Source organism: Eublepharis macularius, chromosome 1, assembly GCF_028583425.1.
Source record: "Eublepharis macularius isolate TG4126 chromosome 1, MPM_Emac_v1.0, whole genome shotgun sequence".
Lineage (NCBI taxonomy): Eukaryota > Metazoa > Chordata > Lepidosauria > Squamata > Eublepharidae > Eublepharis > Eublepharis macularius.
In genome coordinates this window covers 151,882,177-151,905,197 of record NC_072790.1, presented here as the reverse complement: position 1 = coordinate 151,905,197, position 23,021 = coordinate 151,882,177, and the positions used below count along the sequence as shown (strand labels likewise).

Here is a 23,021-nt window from a genome sequence, read left to right as displayed (position 1 = left end):
ACTCTGAAGTTGTAATCTCAGTTAGCTCTCTGGGGAACACTATTTGCTCCATGGGGAAAATATCTAGGTACTCAATGGTGCCTGAATATTTTGTCCTGTTGGGGAGATAGGAGCATAGGCAAGGGCAACCTAGACTGGGAATAGAAGGGAGGGAGTTTAAATCCTGAAGAGACCTCTTACAAGAAGTTTCTGTTGATATGCAATAATTTTCTTCCAGAAAGCTGACTCTTGGGTTTCTGGTTCACCATGCCTATGTTTATGGTGATGTCTCTGCTTCTGTTTTCCTTTGTCTTCTTTGTCTTTCGCTTCTTTTTCTCCATCTTCTCCTCTGAAAACACAAATTATCCCAAAGGTTATTGTGAGTCCATCTCTGCATATTATTTCAACAGAAACAGAAGCAAGCCAAGTGACTCACATGCTTCATAGGCATTTCAGAGAAAGTCTGCCTGCTCTTTGAAGTACTTAGAGCACAATCCTGAGGCCTGCCATGCTGCTGGTGCCTGTGCACCCGTGTACCTGCAGTGCTGCTTGTACATTCCCTGAGGACTTTCATGGGAGAGTTATGCTGGGAGAGCACAGCAAGGCATGGCAAGGGAGCACACGCCAGCCGTTCCCTGACAACCCCACAGCATTGCACAATGGCTGCGCCACCCCCATGACAGGTGCATGAGTGGCAAGCAAAGGTGTAGCCAATGCATGGGCCAGGAGCCCCACTGCCCATCAACACTTCTTTCCTCCCTGCCAGAGAGCAGGCAGCGGGGGACCACATGCCCCCTGGTCATGGCACCTGCATGGAGGTGCATGGGCTGGGGGAGCTGCCCGGTTGAGAGTCAGGCAGAGCACATGCCCCCCCCCATGGAAGTGCAGCCAGCGGCAAGATGGGTGTATGGCAACTGCCCTGCCATAGGAGAGGGACCATCTGGAGCCCGCTGTGGGAGCAGCTGGTAGGTGCGACCCCCCCTGGTGGCCAAGGAGGGGGCAACACCTTGCTGGGGGGCAACATGTTCACCAGTGGAATGGCCTCCTGGCCACATAGCTGTGCATACATGGGTGCAAGGCAGTGGCCAGCTCTCTGCCCCCACCCATCCTGCCACTGCAAAAGATCTCTCTATGCAGATGAAGAGCACATTCTGGTGAGAACCACTCTTGGGCATGCCTTGCCAGGGAACTGCTCACAGAAACCTTACTCTGGCGGCTGCCACAGACACCCTGGATCCCCCCAGAGCTGCTGGCCATTGTACCCATGCTGGGATGGAAGGGTCGCTCACCATGACCCAAAAGACCCTCCAGAGATGGTGTGCGGGAAGATAGCGACTGAATGGCTTATCCAGCATGGCCGGCTTATGGGCTACCTGGGCTGGTCTGATTGAGACTGTTAACTCTGTGAGTACCACAAGAGAGCTGGTGTGTGCTTGCACCACGACATACATGCTTCAAGCTCCCAAAATTGATATTCCACATGGAAGTACAGAACTGGGGAGCCCACGGTCCCACTCTACCTCTTTCATTTATTTGGTACTCCTTGGGTTAATGGTCCTAGTTAGAATGGGGGAATGATGGGCAGCCACCTGTTCAGATACCCACTTTCACTGGTGAAAAGAAGAATCTCTGGGGCAGGGAGTTCCCCCTCTGTGGACATGTGTGCGTGGCATGTGAACTGGCCTGTCCCCTCCCGTGGATCATCTATGGCCCCCTGACCACCATGGCCCCGTGTTCGGCATTTCAGACCCCAGCAGCGCTGAGGGGGGTGATGCCCCCTGCAGATGGGCAAGACGCTGCATCCCACACCGTTTGCCTCACTTCCATGTGAAGGGGGGCAGGCAAGATGGGGGTAACGTGGCAGCAGCCCCCTCAGGATCAACCCACTCCATATGCAGGCCAAGCCACCCAACAGGGCAGAGGCACCTGGTGGATCTTCAGGACTGCCACTTCTCTGGTGGCCCAGAGCTGGGGACATCCACAGGAGTGTGCTGTGGGGCTACAGCAGGAGGGAGTGGGGGGTGGATGGGGGGAGCTGCTGTCAGCCATGGGCAAGCAAAGGAGGGAGGGACTAGTTGTTCAGCGCAGACTTTATTGAACTGCCAACAGTGATGAGGATGTCAGGACGCATGTTGCCAAATTCCCTCAGCTGAGATGAGAGCTGTGCCTGTTGGTGCAGCAGTTGGACCTATATTATCCACTCCTCATGCTGCCTTTTCAGCAGCTAGGTTAAGTCACAGCCTGCCCCAGGAATGGCTCCGTGGGCAGAGCTTGGATGGTAGCCAGGAAGGATCACTGGGGCTAGAACAGCCATGCTCCTGGGTCATGATCTGCCTGAAAAGGAACCAGACACACGTGCAGTGATGGCCAGGGCTTGTGCAGGTCATGACCAGGTCTGCCATGTCCTGGGAGATGTCCACAGCCGGGGGCAGCAGTGGTCACTCTATCATCACAGGTGCTTCTGGCAACCAGATAATGGATGTCCCCACCCTGGTGGGAAAGTGCTCCTCATCTGCATCTCTCTGTTCTGCTCCCATGGCTGCTTGAAGTTCTGATCCTGTGAGGGAGACAGTTGGGGCCCTGGCATGGGCTGCTTGGGGCCCTTCCCCCAAGACAGCTATGTTGGGCATGGTTCCCTGGGCAACTGCCTGTGTGGCAGGTATGAGCAGTGCTGGCTCATGGGCAGGGGTCACACACCCCTGGCAAGCCTCAGCCACAGATGCCAACATTTGGGGGGCGCGGGTGAGGGGAGAGTGGAGGCAGGTGTGAATGAGCAAGTTGGGGCAGCTGCCTCCCCAGCTCCTACTTACCTGTTGGTGAGCTCTCGCCCTTCCCCGAGCCAGGACTCAGGAGACGGGTGACCTGGAAGGAAACTTGGGTGGTAATTGTTAGTCAGTCATTCTGGACAAGGCTCTCCTTCCACATGAGTGCAAAGCGTTCCCTAAATGTCACTGTTCCCTCTGTGCACTTTGGCCCCACCACTGCAAGCACTTTTTCCTGCCTTGAGCTCTAAGTCCCCATGGCAAGGGGCTCTCAAGCAGAGGATCTGGCCACCTCCCTACTTACCTGGTGTCATGGGTGCCTTGGCTTGAGGTTATGTGTGGTGCCTGAGGAGCTGATTGGGCACGGGGAAGGGTCTCAGCAGCCATGGGGGAGCAAGCAGATATGTCCCTGCAGGAGTTGGCATCCTATGCTCCACCAGGCTGCTTGGGTGGGGACTTCTCCTTCACAATAGGCACCTATGGGCTACACTGTCTTTTTTCATGGCATAACTTTCCACTGCTGCTGGAGGAATTCCCATGCTCAAAATGGCTTAGGGAACCGATTAATTCATGCCCTGCCAGGGCCTGCACCCTGGCCCACCGGCGCAGGGACTTACTTCCCAGTTATGCCTGTGCCCAGCTGCTGTGGCTGGGGGCTGGGGGGCGTTCTAGGCAGAGAAGCACCAGGCTGCTGCTCTGTCATGGGGGGGGGGGTTACGATGACATAAGTCTGGGATACACAAGCATAACTCCTAGTCGGCTTTGAAGGTGTATTCAGCCCCTGCCCTCAGGATTGTGCTGTTAAGTATCTAAAGAGATCACATCTGGAAAGGACAGTTAGGAAGTGTATAATGAATAAAGGCATGCACAAACTATTCTGACATAGTGATATTATAATGGGATTAACACAATGGGAAGAAAAGAAATCACTAAGTGGGTTAAAAAAGAAAAGGAAATCACAGCAGCCATACAACAATGGCTGTCAAATAATAATATTAACAATAACAACAGGAACATTCAATTTATATACTGCCCTTCAGGACAACTTAATGGATGCTCAGAGCAGTTTACAAAGTATGTTATTATTATCTCCACAGCAATCACCCTGTGAGATGGGTGGGGCTGAGAGAGCTCTAAGAGAGCTGTGACTGACCCAAGGTCACCCAGCTGACTTCAGGTGGAGGAGTGGGGAATCAAACCCGGTTCTCCAGATTAGAGTTCTGCTGCTCTTAACCACTACACTAATAACTATGTACCATTTTAGCTGCTGCAGCTAACCTCAAGACAAGGCTGTAAGTTCAAATAATATTCTTTATTTAATGTGACCCCCCCCCAACAGTTCAGTGGATGCATTTCAAATTTAGAGTGCAACAGCTGGAGTATTCACAAAGCTGACACACACAGGGATACCTACTCAGCCTTTTCAGGTTCAGGTTTAGTTTCTTCTTTCTCACCCTTCTCATCTTCTTTCACCTTCTGCTCCTTGAATTAATAAGAATACCAACAAATGACTCCAAGCACCATCTTGAAAAAAATGGGGGGGAGGCGGCGGCTTTGGCTCTGAAACATTACTTAAAATGAGTAAAAAATGAGGCCTCAGTCAAAAAATTATTATTTAGAACTTAAAACCAAACCGGCTACCTAAATAAAGATGGCAAAGGTCGAATACCATCACCTTGAGCAAAATGTCATTGGACAAAGTAATTAATATGCATGCTGTATTTACTTAAAACATTCATTAAGACCTTCATGTTTGTGAATGTATTAGATTTTAAAAGTGTGCATATAAAAGGTATAGCATGTACCTGTATTTTTTCTTGTACTTCAGGCAAAGGAGGTAAAGAAGGGCTACTCAGCAAATCACTCAGGCCAGCATTTGGATTATGTGGAATTAGTTTGTATTGTCCTCCTTCTCGTTTTAAATCTAAGCCAAATATGTCCGAGAGTAGGTCACCATCTTCTGACAAAGCTTTAAGATCCGCTAGATCTTCTGCAGGCAAGGCAGCTTCTGCTGGCTTCCTCTCCACTTCTTCCCCTTCACCACGCACCTCATCCTGAGTTGGGTCTGGCATATTAGCTAAAAGTTCAGCCACCTTAATTTTTTTAGCCCCTTCTACTAGGCTTCCTCCAAGCAGCAAACTGTACATGATTTGAAAAAAGCCTCGGAAGACACTTGATATAAAATGCATTAAGCCCATTAAAATGCTCCAGTAGAAGGAGAAAAAAGCCATTATCATATCTTTCATGGTCATTTTCTTCATCTTCTTCATCTGCTTCTTTATACTTTTCATGCTTAGCATTTTCATAAGCATCATTGTGTTATACCTGAGAGCTACTAATGCTGATCTGACAGTCAAAAGAGAGAAGAAGCCCATTCTAGGGTCCTGTTCTTCGCGCTTCTCATTCTCATTTTCTTCTTTATTTGCAGACCTCTCATTCAAATCTGATTCAGAAATCTGAGCAGCCAGTTGCATTTCAAAAATGGTATCCTCACAGAAATTAACAAAAAGTTCCATTTTTTCCTTCTCGCCTCCTTCATTTACCACATCAAAAATAAACTGCCTCTTTGACTCTTTAACTTGAGGTTTCTCCCACTGTGTCCGGCTTGATTCGCTTATCTCGAAATAAACTCTTTCAATGCGCTTTGCACTTCCCATTATTTCTATGCGTCCTAAGAAGGGCTGAAAGTAGTTCAGAACACTGTCTGCCAGTTCAAGAAAAGTCTGTAATCGGGTATCATGAGGCATGTGCTCCGACAAGTTGGTCAAGAGAACAGCAACATTGAAGCCAATGTCTTTGGCAGGCTCGTGAAACCGTTTCACAAATTCCTCATAGTCTAATGTCTCATTCTCATCAGTTTCAGCACAGGAGAGCAGAAACTCTGTTTCAGATTGAGTATAGTGCTTATGGCTTTCCATTGCTTTATGGAAATCTCTTTTTGAAATGATGCCCTTGCCATCAGGATCATATTCTTTGAATGCATCAGAGAAAGTTAAATCTTTCAGTTTTAGGAACATATCAAAGAATTTTAGAATCATTTCGACATTGTTGGAAGATTCCACTAACATGTCAACCATCTGTTTGCCGATTGTTCCATTTACGACATTACCTAAATAATGGAAAAGGGCATAGATTTTTACTAAAACAAATACATATATGATTAAGTAACCACCAGAGGTGGTAAGCCTTGCCAACTATGCCGTACTCTACAGAAGACTAGCATAGGATTTCACAGATCGGGTAAACTTTAAGTGACAAAAACAAAAACATGAGGCTATATGATACTAACTGATATTTTTCAGTGCTATTATACCAATTTTGTAATATGAGTCAATAAAAAGTAAAAATTACCTTCTAACATAGATAGCAACATGACCACCATGTCCTTCTGAAGATCCATCAACTCTTTTAGTAACTCAATTTGACTGGAGTCCTGTCAATGTGAAATAAAAGAATTATGACAATTTTCTTCCAATCTAGCTTCTACAAGCTTATCTGGGAAATTACACTTGGATTCTATGGATCAGGTAGTCGCCAATTTGTGACAATACTCCTATTCCAGCTGCTGCCTTTCTTCCTCGCATCACATGCTGCTTTTCAGGACAAAGGATTGGGAGCGGGGAGAAGCAAGGAAAATTCAGTGCTTAGTGAATGAATGAATGAATGAATGAATGAATGAATGAATGAATGAATGAATGAATGAATGAATGAATGAATGAATGAATGAATGAATTTTATTCACGGTCAACGACCAACACTTAAAAAAACATCAATAAGAAGGTACCATGAAAATAAATAGAAACATCAGGAAAATAATTCAAAATACAGTAAATTAAAATTTAAAATACTTGATAGTACAGTAAATTTTTAAACATTAATCTACCTGAGCAGTTAAAGTTTTCCTAATCCTTAAAGCGAGCCAACGAACTTGGCTACCTGTTGAGTGACCTCAGGATGCCTATCTGAGAGAAAACTTCTCAGAAGGCACAATCTTTGCTAATGGGTAAGGGATAAAGTTATAGAGAAAGGGAAGGATTCACGAAGATTATTATACACCTTGCAATCAAATATAGCATGTTCTACAAATTCTATCCCTTCCTCACAGCAAGGGCAAATCCTTTCCTCATAAGGGTTTTTTTTAAAACTTCCCTTCAAGGATGACTGAGGGAAGTACATCCCATCGCATTAGTGTAAACATTCTCCTAAGCTCTTGGCTTGATAAATTGAATAAATAAGGCATAGGAGTTAACCTATTAATGGGATCTAAAAGGACCCACCATTTCACTATACTGTTTAAATCATGTTGCCTCACAATATCTAGTATCCTCTGTTTTACTATGTCCTTAGCTTTCTCATAGCCCATAGAGCACAGATATTGTTTTGAAAGACTATATTCCTTATCCAATGACCTAAGCCAGGGGGAACAAAGGGGGAATCCTGAATTATTAAACTTATCAGCCCTTTGGGTAGGAATACTAGTTTTAGCCAATACAAAATCACTGCGATCCACAGCCTTGCCTCTACCGAGATTGTACCTTTTTCAATTCAGATGAGTGTATTTGGGATGCCATGGGGCACTTGTAGGATAGTTCTCAAAAATTTAGATTGAGCCGTTTCCAGTTTCCTTAGATTTGAGGTAATATTTATAAGGGCTCCATATATAAGCTGAGTAAGAGATTTGGCCTTGAATAATCTGAGCGCTGCTATCAGGCCCCTCTTTATGCCAATAGAATTTTTGGATTGTATTTATATATAAATTGAATAAATAAAAATAAAATATGGTGCCAATGTTTTAAATGAATGATTTGTATTATTTATATTTTAAATGGCTATTGCTGATGTATTGTGTACTGTGTTTTAAATTGTTGTAATCTGCCCTGAGCCCACTTGGTTGGGGAGGGCGGACTATAAATCTAAGTAAATAAATAAATAAATAAACTCCTTTTGGCATCTGACACAGCAGAGTTTATATTAACAGTTCTTGAGCCATTCACCTGGAAAAAGACACCCAAATACTTAAAATATGAAGCTTGTTCTATAGGGATAGAGTTTAAAGACCAATACGTTTCTGGGGATTTGTTTTTTGCAAAGGCCATCACTTTTGTTTTAGAGTAATTAACTTCTAGATTGTTTTCTTGGCAGTACTGCGCAAAATAACTCATAGCTATTCTAAGTCCAATTGGAGTCCTTGAGAGTAAAACAGCATCATCTGTATATAAAAGTACCCCTATATGTTTATTACCTAGCCTTGGGGGATGGAATACAGGCTTATTTACGTGTGTTATCAAATCATTAATATAAAAGTTAAAAAGAAGGAACACAAGAAGATAACCTTGTTTGACCCCCCCCCCCGTCAGTTCTGATAGGGTCTGTGAGATGACCTTGGGAGGTACACCTGACCCATATAGATGTATAGAGCCTGTATTAAGAATAGTAAATGTCTATCTATACTTGTGGCTCTCAGCTTACCCATAAAATAACTCTGGAGACTTAGTCAAAGGCTGATTTCAGATCCAGAAAGGCAGCTAAAAGTGACACACTTGAATTGAAGAAATATTTTGCGATCAAATGATCTAATAACATACATTGATGTAGAGTGGAACAACCCTCCCTAAAGCTGGCCTGTTCTTCTGCTAAGTAGGATTCGTTTTCCGGCCAATCCCTTAATTTCTATAAGTGTCTTGTATAGAGTTTGCTTACTATGCTAAACAAACTGATTGGTCTATAATTATTGGGGTCATTTTTGTTATTTTTTTTGTAAAGGGAAATTATAACAGACTCCCTAGTCCTTAGAGATTTTTCCAGTTTGGTCTTTTTGTATAAATAATGAAACCAAAACAGGTGCCCACCGCTCTGCATTATGCTTTATAAGCTCTGGGGGGATTATTTATTTATTTATTTATTTATTATTTATTTATTTTGTTTTTAACCCACCCTCCCCGCAAGCGGGCTCAGGGCAAGGTACAACATTGGTTAAAATATAACTTAAAATCAATTAAAAATGGATCAAATACTGTGCCCCTTTTGGGGCAACCAGCGGGAGTGGACTCTCCATACCCCTTGTAGAGGGAGACTGGTGGAAGGCTCGGCAATGATGGGCTAAAAATTAGCCTCCACCATATGCCTGGTGGAACATTTCTGTCTTACAGGCCCGTCTAAATGATACAAGATCCTGGCGGGTCCGAGTATCCCAACTCTCTATATTAGATCTATACCTGGGGCTTTCCCAGACTTCAAAGTATCTATGAGCCACTTCACCTCCTTAGTATCCATGTGGGTGGGGGGGGGGTTAGTTTGGTAAACTGTTAACATCAACAGAAACAGAATCATAGTTATATCCCCATACAGGCTCGTATAATAGTTCTCCCTAGGTACTAGGTAAGATGGAGTTATTTCTAATAGTTGAAGGACTACCTGGGAGATTTGAAACCAATCTACAAAACAAGGTTGAGTTCTTCTCCCTTACTGCCTTTCTAAGTTAATCCCAGGCTAACTGGATAGATTCCTGTTTCTTCCTTCTAATGAGGGCCTTATACTGGGCTTTTTGGTATTTCAAAGCCAACAAGCCTCTGGGTTGAGCCTGTATTTGGCATAATTCACATTCAGAGATTTCTTTACATTACTGCACTCCTTATCAAACCAAAATCTATGGATATCTAAGCCAAGTCTCTGGGGTCCAGATTTAGAAGATTTCAAAACCTTTTGAAGTTCTCCCTGAATTAGCTCATATTCCCCAAGGTAGGATTCTATATTGTCTGCTGCTGCTAGTTTATGGGAGATGTCATTTACAGCCTCTGATTGCAGAGTTTTGGTCAGAGTCCTGCCCAATGAGATTTTTCATCTGGGTCGGCAGTATTTGTCACCTTGTACAGAACCTGAGTAGGAGTTAAGAGGTTTATCTGCCTTTTGCATGTCTATCTTTAGAACAAGGGGTAAATGGTCACTGTCACAATAGGAAGCCACCTCAAAAAAACTGTGTATATTGGACCATATCTTCAGAAACCATAATATAGTCGATAATGCTCATCCTATCACCCAACCAGTATGTAAATTCGGCAAGGTGGTCATTTGGGAGGGACCCATTCAATACATAAAGATTGATTCTACTTATTATTTGACTTAACAAATGGCCCGCAAAGTTGACTTTTGTATCTTTTGAGAGCCTATTTAGTAGTAAAGCTGTGCTATTGACCCTGAGTGGGCAATAACTATTCTTGACAAACGAACTATGATAATCAGATCCAATCTAGGCATTGAAATCATAAACTGAAGGGGAAATCGATATTGTGTCCTGTAAACAGGATTCAAGCTCGAGCAAAATTACCGAGGTTTGCATGTTAGTTCTAGCAGAGGGAGAGTAGACATAATTTATTTATTTATTTGATTTATATTCTGCCCTCCCCACACCAGCAAGCTCAGGGAGGATTACAACCACGTACAATTAAAACACATTAAATAATTAATACCAGTTAAAACCATAAACGTTTCAAATTACACAATTAAAAATACAGATTTACAATTAGCCAGTATGTCTTGAAGCTGAAGTAGCAGAGCCATAGCAAAATGATCATACTGGAACAGCTCCACTATCATTATTTTCAGTGAGGTGGAGATTAAAATGCAGAGCCCACCTTTGGTTCTACCATGCGGAGATACCTCTGCTGATAAGACAAATGATTTATAGCCATTCAGTGAAAGCTCCTCTATACACCAGGTTTCCTGTCTAAGGATTATATCAAATTTAGAGATAAAATCAATTGCACTGCCCTCCCTCATTCTACAGTGCCACTCCCTTAGGTTCCACAATAGTAATGAGAGGACTTGGCTACTAATGGGCATTTGCTAAAAGCAACAGTGAATACAGCTCCAACTCGCCACAAAATAGGGGGTCCAGTTACAATGATTTGCCCACAAAGGCTCATGGACCCTTCTAGATTCAAAAATGCCTTTGGGGATTTTAGAATTCCAGACACATGCCCCATGGTAACTGCTGTAGGAGCGTGGAATGCAAAGCTCTTTGAAGCTATTGACACCATTGCTCCTTATCGACCGCTCCAGCCCTTGGGATGGATGCCAGCCCCATGGTTTACCACAGAGCTGGCTGACTTAAAGAGGGCTGGAAGATGTCCAGAAAGGCACTGGCAAAAGACTCGCATTGGAAGCACATAGAATGTGCTACAGAACCCACTAGAGAACCTATGAAGCGGAAATGAAAGCGGGAAAGAAACGTTATTTCTCAGCAAATATTGCGTCGGCTAGCTTACAACCATCACAATTGTTTAAGCTATCCAGACACCTCCTAACTCCTAAATCTGAACCTTTACAGTCCCAAGAACAGCCAATTAGCTGCAAGGCCTTTGCTAAGTTTTTTTCTGATAAAATAGCATGAATACACTCTGACCTAGATGCTAGCTGCAATGCAAACATGATAGAAGAAATGCTTAATACACCATCTAGCTTACATTTGGACTGTTTTGAAGCAATCACAATGACAGATCTTAACAGGATCTGGATGTCTATGAAAGCCACTACTTGTGCACATGATCCTTGCCCATCCTGGCTGTTAACATCAAGTAAGGACCACATAAGTGAACCACTGAGGTATAATGTAAATCAATCGCTAACTCAGGGCAGCTTTCCCCGGCAGCTCACAGGCGGTTATCCATCCGCTACTTAAAAAACCATCTCTAAACAAAAATGATGTGACCAGTCTCTAATCTGCCCTATCTGGGCAAAGTGACTGAGAGAGCAGTAGCTGACCAACTCCAAATCTTCTTTGATAACTCTAGCGCTCTGGACCCTTTCCAGTCAGGATTCAGATGAGGGCATGGGACATAGACAGTACTAGTAGCATTAATGGATGATCTTCGTCTGAATATAGACAAAGGCCATGCCTCCTTATTGCTTCTATTGGATCTATCTGCAGTCTTCGATACAGTAGACCATGCCATCCTGTCGAGGCATTTAGAAATAGAAGTGGGTATCAAAGGATGTGCCCTGGACTGGTTTAAATCATTTCTCTTGGAGTGGACTCAAAGGATTGCCATTGGAGATCAGCTATCTACAGAATGGGAACTATCTTGCGGAGTTCCGCAGGGTGCAATCTTATCTCCCATGTTATTCAACCTCTACGTAAAGCCTTTAGGATTACTCATTCGCAGCTATGGAGTTGGATGTCATCAATATGCAGATGACACCCAACTCTGTATCTCACTATCCAGGTCCGCACAGGATGCAGTAGAAATCTTAGATAACTGCCTGACAGCCGTGGTGAAATGATTGAAAAACAAAACATTGAAATTGAACCCAGACAAGACTGAAGTGATGCTTGTTGGGAAGCCAGAGATCTTGAAGGTCATTGTACTCCCCACTTTTGATGGAGTTTGTCTGACCCTTGCAGACTAGGGGTTATACTGAATCTAGGGTTATTACTAGAAAAACAAGTTAAGGCAGCGGCAAAAAATGCTTTCTACAACCTCACTCTAGCCTAGAAGATGGCTTCTTATCTTGACACGGCTGACCTGGCCACTTAGATCTATGCTATGGTAACATCAAGCTTGACTTTTGTAATGCTCTATACATAGGTCTCCCATCTAAGTTAACTAGGAGGCTCCACTAAATTGCCTTACATATTATCTGTTGCTTTAAATATGTACTCCTATGTACCACCTGTGTTCCATGTTGTCTAATGTCAGTCCTTGAATTTATTATGTTCTGTTTCAGTATTTTTTCTACTCTGTATTGGATTCTTGCTAATACTATGTCTTTTAAACTTGTATCTATTTACCCTATGGCATTGTTTATGGAAATGTCCTTGATACTGTATTGAAATGTACTTGATACTGATTGTACTAATTTCATACTATGTAATCTGCCTTGAGTCTCAGTGAGAAAGGAAGACTATAAATGACATAAATAAATAAATATAAACTGTATTATACAAAGAAATTTGTTCCAACATATAATGGTTATATCTTCTTTAATAATCTATCTTTAGTAATCTATCTTTAAAAAACCAAAAACATAATTCTGTACCTGAGACAACTTCATCTGCATGTGAGCAAACACATGAAGGAAACCAACCACTGCATCCCACAGCCTGCTATGTGCCAGACTCTGTTGGTTACCAGTACAAGGCCCCTGCAGAAATTCCATCAATCCAAAAGAAAAACAGTGTTACCATGTTAAGAATAGGGAGACAAACTGTATCTAGTTCACCTGTCAGTTGATAGCCATCATATGCCAGTAATAGGAACTACTAATGAAATTAATATGAAAGCACTTCTATTGTACAAAAGCAATTATTTATTATTCACATGCTCACCCTGAGCCCCATGGGTCTCCCATGAAAACAACCTTCCCTATTTCATTTCAAATAAAGAGCATTGTTTCACACACATTGTTTCACACACACACATATCCATGTAAGTACACAAAACTATATATATTTAAACAAATGATAAAGACATTGCAGAAGGGGAGCACTATTTGCATAAAGAAGCTTCTGCACTTAGTTCAGCATTAAGAAAATGAGTTTTAAATATGCCAGAACCTTTTTATAAGGTTAATTGCAAAGGGAATCAGAATGCACATCAGTAGTAGGTATTTCACAAGCAAGTTGCAGGAGAGAACTCCACAAGTTCTGCACATTTTCTACTTCAGCAGCAGCGCACTGTGCAACATTTTGTACTACTCCTGAACATCCCCTGATGGACAGTTTTTTTGGGATACAACCAGGACTTTTAGGGGGTGCGGTGGTATGCACTGGTACACAGTACTAATACCACTTTCTAAAGTACCAGCCTTTCTGCAGTTCCAGCACCACTTTTGGCTGTTGGGCTCAGGCCCCAGTGAATGTCATGAGTACTTGCACTGCTTTTTTAGGAAAAGAAAGCACTGGATACAACTCATAGTTCTTTAGAGGGTAAAGTAATTTTCAAACACCTTTAATGTGTATTGCATTCTTTTTAACAGAACCTGTTCCACACTAGTGAAATATATGATGGTTTTGATATGCACATTTGCCTAAACTGCATATTGATAAAAAGTTTAATAAAATGAAACTTCCTAATCCTTGTATAAACTAGGGGTGTGCACCTGGAAAATATTCGGGGCATGCTGGCCCTGATTTAGAAATACTGAAGCTTTCTGAATCGGGCCCGATTTGGGTATTTTACCCGAATCGGATACCCAAAGCGCACATCCCTAGTATAAATATAAAAAACTGCCTGTTTAAAAACTTTGAATTAGTCCCTTAAGTCAGGTATCTTCAATAAATAGTCCTTTCACCAATGTTAAAGCAATATATGCAATGACTATATGCAATGAAAGCATATTCTGTCCAGAAATCATCTGTTGTAAGGCCAGTGTTTGCAGGCTTCTTTAAGCAATCAAGGCCATCTGAGATTCTTTTCAGAATTTGATGTCTCAGCAATGTCTGCTTTCTACATGGAAAATTAATTCCATCTACAACCCTATTCCTATATTCAAATACGCTTTTGTTTTTAAAAAATATCCAAACGTAAGGTAGTTCTTTGATGTTACCTGAATGTATTCTGTGAGAGTATTGAAGACCTGCTTTGCAACTTGAATTGCTTTAGAGAAATTACGTTGTCCTTGTTCATCAATAACATCCTTTCCAGAATAATACCAATAGAAATCACTAATTGATTCCTGAAAAGAGGAGAAAAAATATAGAAAGTACAAGCATCCACAATTCATCATCATAAATTCACATTTGGCAAAGTATATAAAGATAGCAAAATGTTTATCAATTCCCTAGAACTATGAGGGCAAACTCTGAATGCAGATTTTTGAATTTTAAACACTCTCATTAAAATCACTATTTAAAAACTTGGGTACACAATGAAAATATTCACTTGTAGTTTTTCATGAAATTATTCTAAGTCTTATCAGCAATGAATCAGATACATAGTACCAAGTACTATTCAAATAAACATGCACAAAATGGTAATGGTGTGACCTTGTTCCATCCCTAACCATAGCAGAGGCGCTTTATATAAAGACATTTCTTGTACTTACTGTTTGGTATTTTTTTGTAATTCTCATAGAAGTTGAGTCTATTGCCTCTATAAAGCAACCTATAATGAACAGTTCTTGCTAACAACTCTGATCCATACTTCTGCATAGTCAGTAATATATGCAACCCTAATGTCAAGGGAGGAAACAGTTTTACCTTTGCTGGCATCATTAAAATATGTGGGGCAGCATTGGTTGGTAAGAACTTTAATAACATCATAACATTAAAATTCTAAACCACCCTTCAGGAAAACTTAATGTCCACAAAGTTTGTTATTATCCTCAAGACAATCACCCTGTGAAGAGGGTGGGGCAGAGAGAGCTCTGGAAGAGCAGTAACTGACCCAAAGTCAACCAGCTGGCTTCAAGCAGAGGAGTGGGGAATCAAACCCGGTTCTCCAGATTAGAGTCCTGTTGCTCTTAACCACTACACCAAATTGGCTTTATAGGGTTATCAGAGGTATTTCATGTGTGAATTACTAAATTTTGGAAACATGTACTGCTAAATAATAGACCTAGTTCTGCCTATTTATTTTATTTTCCTTTTTCAGTAGTTAGGTTGAGCAGTTATTCTCTTTCTGATATCTCTGTCTCCAAATAATCATTCCTTCAAACCATTTATTATAGAGAAAAACTATCCTAACTTCATATACTCTTTCCTAGCCTGCAGGGACCTTTCAAATTCTGACACAGTATCGTTGGTATAACCACAAAATGGCTGCTGCAGGAGGCAGAGCCAACCACCAAATGTCAGGAAGTGAGGTTATACATAACTCTAATAGCAACTGTTTAACATTATAGGCAGATGCCTTTTAAAATGAACATATTGTTTTAAAATATTTACTTGCATACACACAGCTTGTCAGAAGCCCTGCTGGGCAAAAGCCCAACCCACTTTTAAAAACTGTAGGTGCCTGGAAAGGTATCAGTGGGCACTATGGTGCCCACAGGTGCTGTCTTGGGGATCCTTGCACTAATGGGACTCTGAATTGTTGGGTTCCTAATCAGGAAAGAGATCTTGAGGTCATGCCCCAAGGAAAACATTGGCTCAGTGTGCAGCAGTGTGAAAAAGGCAAATTCCATGCTAGAGATTGTTAAGAAAGGGATTGAATATAAAGTCAGCAGTATTGTAATGCCCTTGTATAAATCTATGGAGCTGCCATCTTTGAAATGCTATATAAATTCTGATCATCCTATCATTAAAAATGCTGCCTTGAGATGAGTTATTTGACTTTAAAAGCTATGATAGCTTAAATGGAACCTTCATGTTCAGAGGCAGTGTATCACTAAATATGAGTTTCTGGCCAACAGTAGGGAGGACTACTGATTTCAAGAGAATATAGGAATCTGGAAACAGGGAAGGATCATAATGGTAGAAAGCTGGTGCTGAACTGCTATGAGATAAATTGATGAGGTGGATAATAAAGGGACAGAAATTTTTAAGTCGGGGAACTTTGGATTCTGAACAGATTGTTTCATTAGTACACATTTTAAAGTATAATTGAATATCTCTATGGATCCCAAACAGTTATCCTACACAATGGCTGAATCCACACGTACCTGCATAGCGCTAAACTGTTGGAATGCCAGCATCTTCATGGCGCAATTTCTGACATCATCGTGCCACAAGAGCGGCATCATGGCATGATGATGTCAGAAATCATGCTAGGAAGACGATGGCATTCCGACAGTTTAGCACTATGCTGGTATGTGTGGATAGGAGATCTGTTTGCTTTCCAACAATTTAATTTGGGGGGGGCAGTTTCTCCCCAGTAGACTTTTTATTATGAGAAATAATGGAGCTATCAGATAGTAATGGGAATCATAAGTTTGCTTATCACAGATAATAGGTGGCTCTTTCTTACATAAGACTACACTTTATTGTGATGCTTTTGAGGAGAGGAAACCAGCCAGCTCCATATATAAATAATATAGTGGAGGTAAAATAATGTTACTATACTTCATAACTAACCAGTTAAAACCCATACATTAATTTTATGACATAGTAAAACTCTAATGTTATAAGGCCAACCATATGGTGCAATTCTTTTCCAAACAACTCATTAATTACAGTTCACATACGCAATATTTTACCTGAACTCTCAATAAATAATCCACAGTAGATATGATAATATTGACAGTTGTATTGTTACCAGTCTGAGTCCTCAAGTAATTCTGAAAATCTTAGAAAAAGAAAATTAGAATGAATTAACATTTATCTCAGTCTTAAATTTCTTGGAAATTACCTGTCTATTGCAACATTACAAAATATGTACACTTTCTGTTAATATCTGTACGTCCTTTGTCAAACTTCTTAATAATGCTCAGTTTTTTTAGCATATTGAAGACTACAAGCGCCATCCTAAACTGAGCTACACTTTTCTAAGGCTGCTTAGGTCAAGGGGTTTAGAGAAAGGCACAAATGTGCTTAACAATAACAACAACAACATTTGATTGTCCCTTCAGGACAACTTAATGTTCACCCAGAGTGGTTTACAAAGTATGTTATTATTATCTCCTCAACAAAACACCCTGTGAGGTGAGTGGGGCTGAGAGAGAGCTCCTAGAGGCTGTGACTCACCCACGGTCACCCAGCTGGCTTCAAGCAGAGGAATGGGGAATCAAACCCAGTTATCCAGATTAGAGTCCTGCGCTCTTAACCACTACACCAAACTGGCTCTTAGAATTGAGTTATATGTATAACGTACAGTTATAAAAGCACTTTCTGGTTCTTGAGTATACTACACTTTTTTGCTGCACTGAGTCACTGAATTGCAATAAGAGGGAAAAGTGGAAAACACTCTTGGAAAAGCATTAAACCCACTTTCTGCTCTACCTTCATTTGCATTAGAAGGAGAGTTAATTTCATGACTAGTGGTACTGTCTACTTTGGACATGAGAAGGAGAAACAATCCAAAGTATTTTAAACTGAGGGAATAAAAGAACCCTCATAGAAGAATGGTTTGTTTCACTATTTAATTTCCTTTGCATGTTAATTCATGCCCTGTAAATGGCACAATGATTTTTTCAATGTTAAAAATAAGATCATCAGTATTTTTAATTTACAAAAATCTTCTGTTTATATATTCATTTGGAATAAATAAAAGTTATTAAACTTCTGCACTGAGTTTTTAAAAAGATGGTTTCTTCAGCACTTGATCACTGCCCTTCTATTAACAAACCTGAGTTGTGTCCTTCACAGAGCAACTGAAGGAACCGGAAGAGATCACAAGTAAATTCATCATCCTGCATCACCTTTTCTCCTGTGGAAAATCAGATGCTAGTTCAGTATTACAAAACTCTGTTCCCTCACATATACAGCTAATTTATGCTAAGTTTATCATATCATATTGTTTCAGAATTGATACATAACATATTCACTTTCAGACTACTGCCTTTATTGTAGAGGTCTCCCTCTACAAGGGGTATGGAGAGTCCACTCCCTCTGGTTGCCCCAAAACGGGCACAGTATTTTATCTGTTTTTATCTGTTTTTATAATTGATTTAAAGCTGTATTTTAATCAATGTTGTACCTCACCCTGAGCCCGCTTGTGGGGAGGGCGGGTTAAAAATAAAATTAATCAATCAATCAATTAGTTAATTAATCATAAGAAAAATGATTAAATGTATTAATACACCTTTTCAGAACATGTGGCAGCATGGGCTTGGCAACATTTTAGAAATGCTCTCTATTTGAACTTTGTGTTCATGAATATACAATGGTTGACATCTAACCTGCTTCAGTTACTCAAGTGTGGTCAAAATAAGCTATTGAGAGAAGATTACCAGCCACTGCCCCAAAGAAGGCTCTTTCAGAATTCTTCCCTGTTCCCTGCTGCATACAGAATCCGGAATACAAAAGTAATTGTGTAGTGGAATACTGAGTGTAATAAATTTAGTTGTAACTGTTGAAGGCAGAAAATAACTTGTTGGATTAGTTGCTGGAGATCTTGCTGTGTTAACTCTTTATTAACAACAGGGAGAGGATTTAAAAGTAAAAGACCATCTTTACCATCAGCGTATTAAGCTTTTGATTTTATCATCAGAAACAAGCAAGGGCTATTAAGGACCATCTGCAATACATTTGTTCAGGAGTAACATGAACACATGAAGCTGCCTTATATTGTCCATCAAGATCAATATTGTATACTCTGACTGACAGTGGCTTTCCAGGGTTCAGGCAGAAATCTTTCATATCACCTGATCCCTGGTCCCTCCAACTGCGGATTGAATCTGGGAACTTCTGCATGCCAAGCAGATGCTCTACCACTAAACCACACCCCCTGGTTATCTTCCAAAAATATCAGTCAAGGGGAAAATAACAAACCTGTGTCTTTTTAAAAGATTGCAAACTTTCAACATTATCAAACTATGAACAAGAAATACAGAATTGAGGTATTTTTAAATAAAGAATTCCAATGATCTCTACAGCAGCTCTAATAGCCCAGTCTAACTTGATCTCATCAGAGCTTGGAAACTAAGCAGGGTTGACACTTGGATTGGAGACTATCAAAGAAGACTGGGGCTGCTATGGAGAGGAAGGCAATGGCAAACCACCTTTGCTTATCTCTTGCCTTAAAAACCCCATGAGGTGGAACTTCACGGGGTCACAATGAATCAGTTGTGATTCAGCAGCACACTTTACTATTTATTACATAGAATGTGTGTGTAAAGTGCCCTCAAGTCACCCCTGACATAGTTGCCCCAGCAAGGGGCTTTCAACGTAAGTGAGAAGCAGAAGTAGTTTGCTATTGCCTTCCTCTGCAAAGTCTTCCTTGGGAGTCTTCCATTCAAGTACCAACCCTGCTTAGTTTCCAAAATCTGATGAGATTGGGCTATACCATGCTGCTTTCCCTCCCATTATACAGAATGTAATTTTAAAAATCACATAAGATGGACACTATCAAGAGAGAAGGTGGTATGGGAGAAACAGAATACAGTAGAAGACAACAAGTGTTGCTTAAATAAACAAAACAGGTCATCCAAGCTAGAAAACTTTTTAAAAAATTAGTGTGTGTGTGTGTGTGTGTGTGTGTGTTGTTATTCACTGTAAGAAACAGTTCAGTATGAAGAATTTCCAAAGATTTAGAAGTACAGAATTCCTTATATATTACTCTTTGGCTAAAATATTTCCACTGTTCACGTTGAATATCAAGGATATTGTTACACATACAGATGATTATATGTTTGCATCATGGGGAACCTGAGAAAAAATAAGTGATGTCTGGCAGATATAAAAGTAGTGTATGTATTCTCTTGAAAGTGCTTAAGTGTCCATTAATTATGATCTCTATTCTTGGTCTCATACTACTAACAGTGGCAAACATGTTCAGTACTATAAATTGAGAAGAAAATTTAGTTGTGTGGTGAAGCTGCCATTTAAAAAGCAAAAGGAAAAATCCAGTAGAGCAAGTTTCCTTCTTTCCATTCCAACATTTTAACTGTGATTAACCCTTGTTATATGTGTATAGACAGCACAGCTTCTGTAGCAAATATTGGGGATAAACATTGTTCTACGGACCTATCTGGATTAGGATTTGTCCCTTCTTTAATCTAAGGGTTTTACTCTAATGATTTTCTGTCAAATTTTGCAGTACCTTAAGACAGGGAACCCAAGGATTAAAGAGAGAATATCCTTCCAAATTTTCTCCAGGAAGAACACAGATAAAGGGCAGTGGGGGTGGGGATTTCAACTTCCTGGGAATAGTGCCCCTAAGTGTTGCAATATTAGAACTAGAGATGGGCACAAACCAAAATTAGGCACGAACTGGGCTGGTTCGAGGTTCACGAACCGGCAGTTCGTCAGAGCCCATTTCTGACAAACAGCCATGAACTTGAGGCTGGTTCGTTCAGTTCATTTTTGGGTTCATCACTGCAGACAGCATGGCACCAATCAATCAGTTTCCTAGGTAACAGATGTGATGTTTCCACGAACTAAACGAACTAGTTTGCGAACCGGGGCAGGTTCATGAAAGTTCACGGTTCATGAAATGCAATGAACTACAAACCAAACAGTTAGTTTTTTTCCCAGTTTGTGCCTATCTCTTATTAGAACAATAACAATACCAAAAAATTCTTTAAATCTTTCTCTGTGTACTGAATTTTTAAAAAATATATTTTTGGCATCAAAAGGTGTGAACCCTTCTTATCAGATGTACCATAGATCAAATCTGGTGGGAGAGGACTGAGTAGGATTCTACAATCATACCTGATAAATATGTACTTGGTTTATTGCACTACCAACCATTTTATCCATGAATGAATCACTAGAGACCACAAGAGACGCCCAAAAATGATGCCCATATTTTCCAGAAAAAGGTGCAAGCTTTTGTTACTGGTTACTAGATCATTACAGACGAAAATAAATAGCACTGAATTATAGAAACATAAAGTATGTCCTACATTTACCATATACAGCCATTAAAAATGGGCTATTGAATGCATCTTTATTTTTCTATTCCACCACCAAGTACTAGATTACAGAACTGCAATCTAGATTACTAGATACAGTTAACAGTAACCTGAGCTTTTCTTGGAAAGCACAGCAGGATTTGAGTCCAGTGACACCTTAGAGACCAACAAGATTTTCAAGGTATAAGCAAATCTTCAAATAAAAGAACACTGACTCTTGAAAGCTTATACCGTGAAAATCTTGTTGGTCTCTAAGGTGCCACTGGACTCAAATCCTGCTGTTCAACTGCAAGCCAACATGGTTACCTACTTGGAAAGTGCAGGTCATTTCATAGTCACTACATCCACTAAAACTATCATAAGCCTCCAGGGAGAGGAGAATTTGTGGGAAACATTTTTTTACAAGGGATCTATCCAACAAGGATGTGTTGTGCTCTGGAACTGAGCAATGTTTGAAAGAAATAGGAAGCATTTAAAATTGGAGGGTAATGGAGTTGTTTGAATCAGCAATCCCTACCTGCCTTCTTATGTTGCTAGGCATACTAACTAGGAAACAAGTTCCATAAAACTCAGTAGGACTTACTTAAATACAACCATCAACACGCTACTCCAGTGGATATGGATATTCCCTGCTCTCCCTTTCTCCAGCAGTCCTTTATTATACTCAAATAGCTGGTGTTGGAGGTTACTAAAATTATGAATAAATCCAGGCAGACTGCAGTGCTGAAATGAGGAGTGGAAATCCTCTTCTATTCAAGGATGTACTGATGGAAAAAGGAGGAGGGGTGATTTTATCTGATTCTGCATTATTGCAATCCCCCAACCAATGTGGCTTATTCATCCATGGAAGTTCTGCAACTTCCAGCATCAACTTTTCACGATACAAGGGGATGTAGGAATGGTCTGTGTTTGTGTGTGCCAGAGCAACTATAACAGTATGTTTGCGATAATTTCTGCTATGTATTAAATGCAGTTTCAAGGTATTCAACAACACTTTCAACTTTATATTGTCGAAGGCTTTCACGGCTGGAGAACGTTAGTTGTTGTAGATTTCCCGGGCTGTATGGCTGTGGTCTTGGCATTGTAGTTCCTGACATTTTGCCAGCAGCTATGACTGGCATCTTCAGAGGTGTAGCACTGAAAGACAGAGATCTCTCAGTGTCAATGTGTGGAGAAGATGTTAGCAGACAATTTATATCTACTCAGGAAGGTGGGTTTGGGCTGAGTCATCCTGTTAGAGTTTCCCAGAGTGTGGAATGCTAATGAGGGGAAGCTTCACAGTATCCCGAGAAGGTTCTTTTGCATATGGATTGGTGGTTGATATGCTAATCTTATCTGCAGGATTTTATTATTATTATTATTATTATTATTATTATTATTATTATTATTTTATGTGAACTGCACTTTCTCAACAAGGAAATTAATCATCTAAACCACGTGCTTCAAGCAAATGGCTACTCCAGAAATGAAATCAGAAGAACGATTAAACCAAGGATAAATCAAACAACTAAGGAAAAGCAGTCTCCCACAGGAAATGTGTTTTTGCCATATATCAAAGGAATCACTGATCAGATGGGAAAACTTATGAAAAAGCACAACCTACAAACAGTATTCAGACCCACCAGAAAAATACAACAGATGCTACGATCAGCAAAAGACAGTAGAGACCCCCTCCTCTGAAGATGCCAGTCACAGCTGCTGGCAACTAACTTTCAACTTTCTCTTCACTGTCTAATGATGGATTTGACATAATAAAGATGTCATACCAAGAGAATTCTCAGCATTAGTAAAATGACCAAAATAAAGCTTTTTAAAAGGTAACTGACTTTC

General features: G+C 40.8%; 1 protein-coding gene across 1 annotated transcript in view; it reads right to left on the bottom strand.

Annotated features, from left to right (window-relative positions):
• The window catches only part of RYR2 (ryanodine receptor 2), a 720,715-nt gene that overhangs the window by 55,817 nt on the left and 641,877 nt on the right, over positions 1-23,021 (bottom strand). The window contains exons 85-92 of the mRNA XM_054975163.1: positions 17,963-18,043; positions 16,875-16,963; positions 14,286-14,414; positions 12,777-12,881; positions 6,093-6,174; positions 4,547-5,850; positions 4,156-4,223; positions 181-328 (exon numbers count right to left, since the gene is read on the bottom strand). Coding sequence (XP_054831138.1) covers positions 181-328; positions 4,156-4,223; positions 4,547-5,850; positions 6,093-6,174; positions 12,777-12,881; positions 14,286-14,414; positions 16,875-16,963; positions 17,963-18,043 — 2,006 coding nt within the window. The remainder of the gene's footprint in view (positions 1-180; positions 329-4,155; positions 4,224-4,546; positions 5,851-6,092; positions 6,175-12,776; positions 12,882-14,285; positions 14,415-16,874; positions 16,964-17,962; positions 18,044-23,021) is intronic.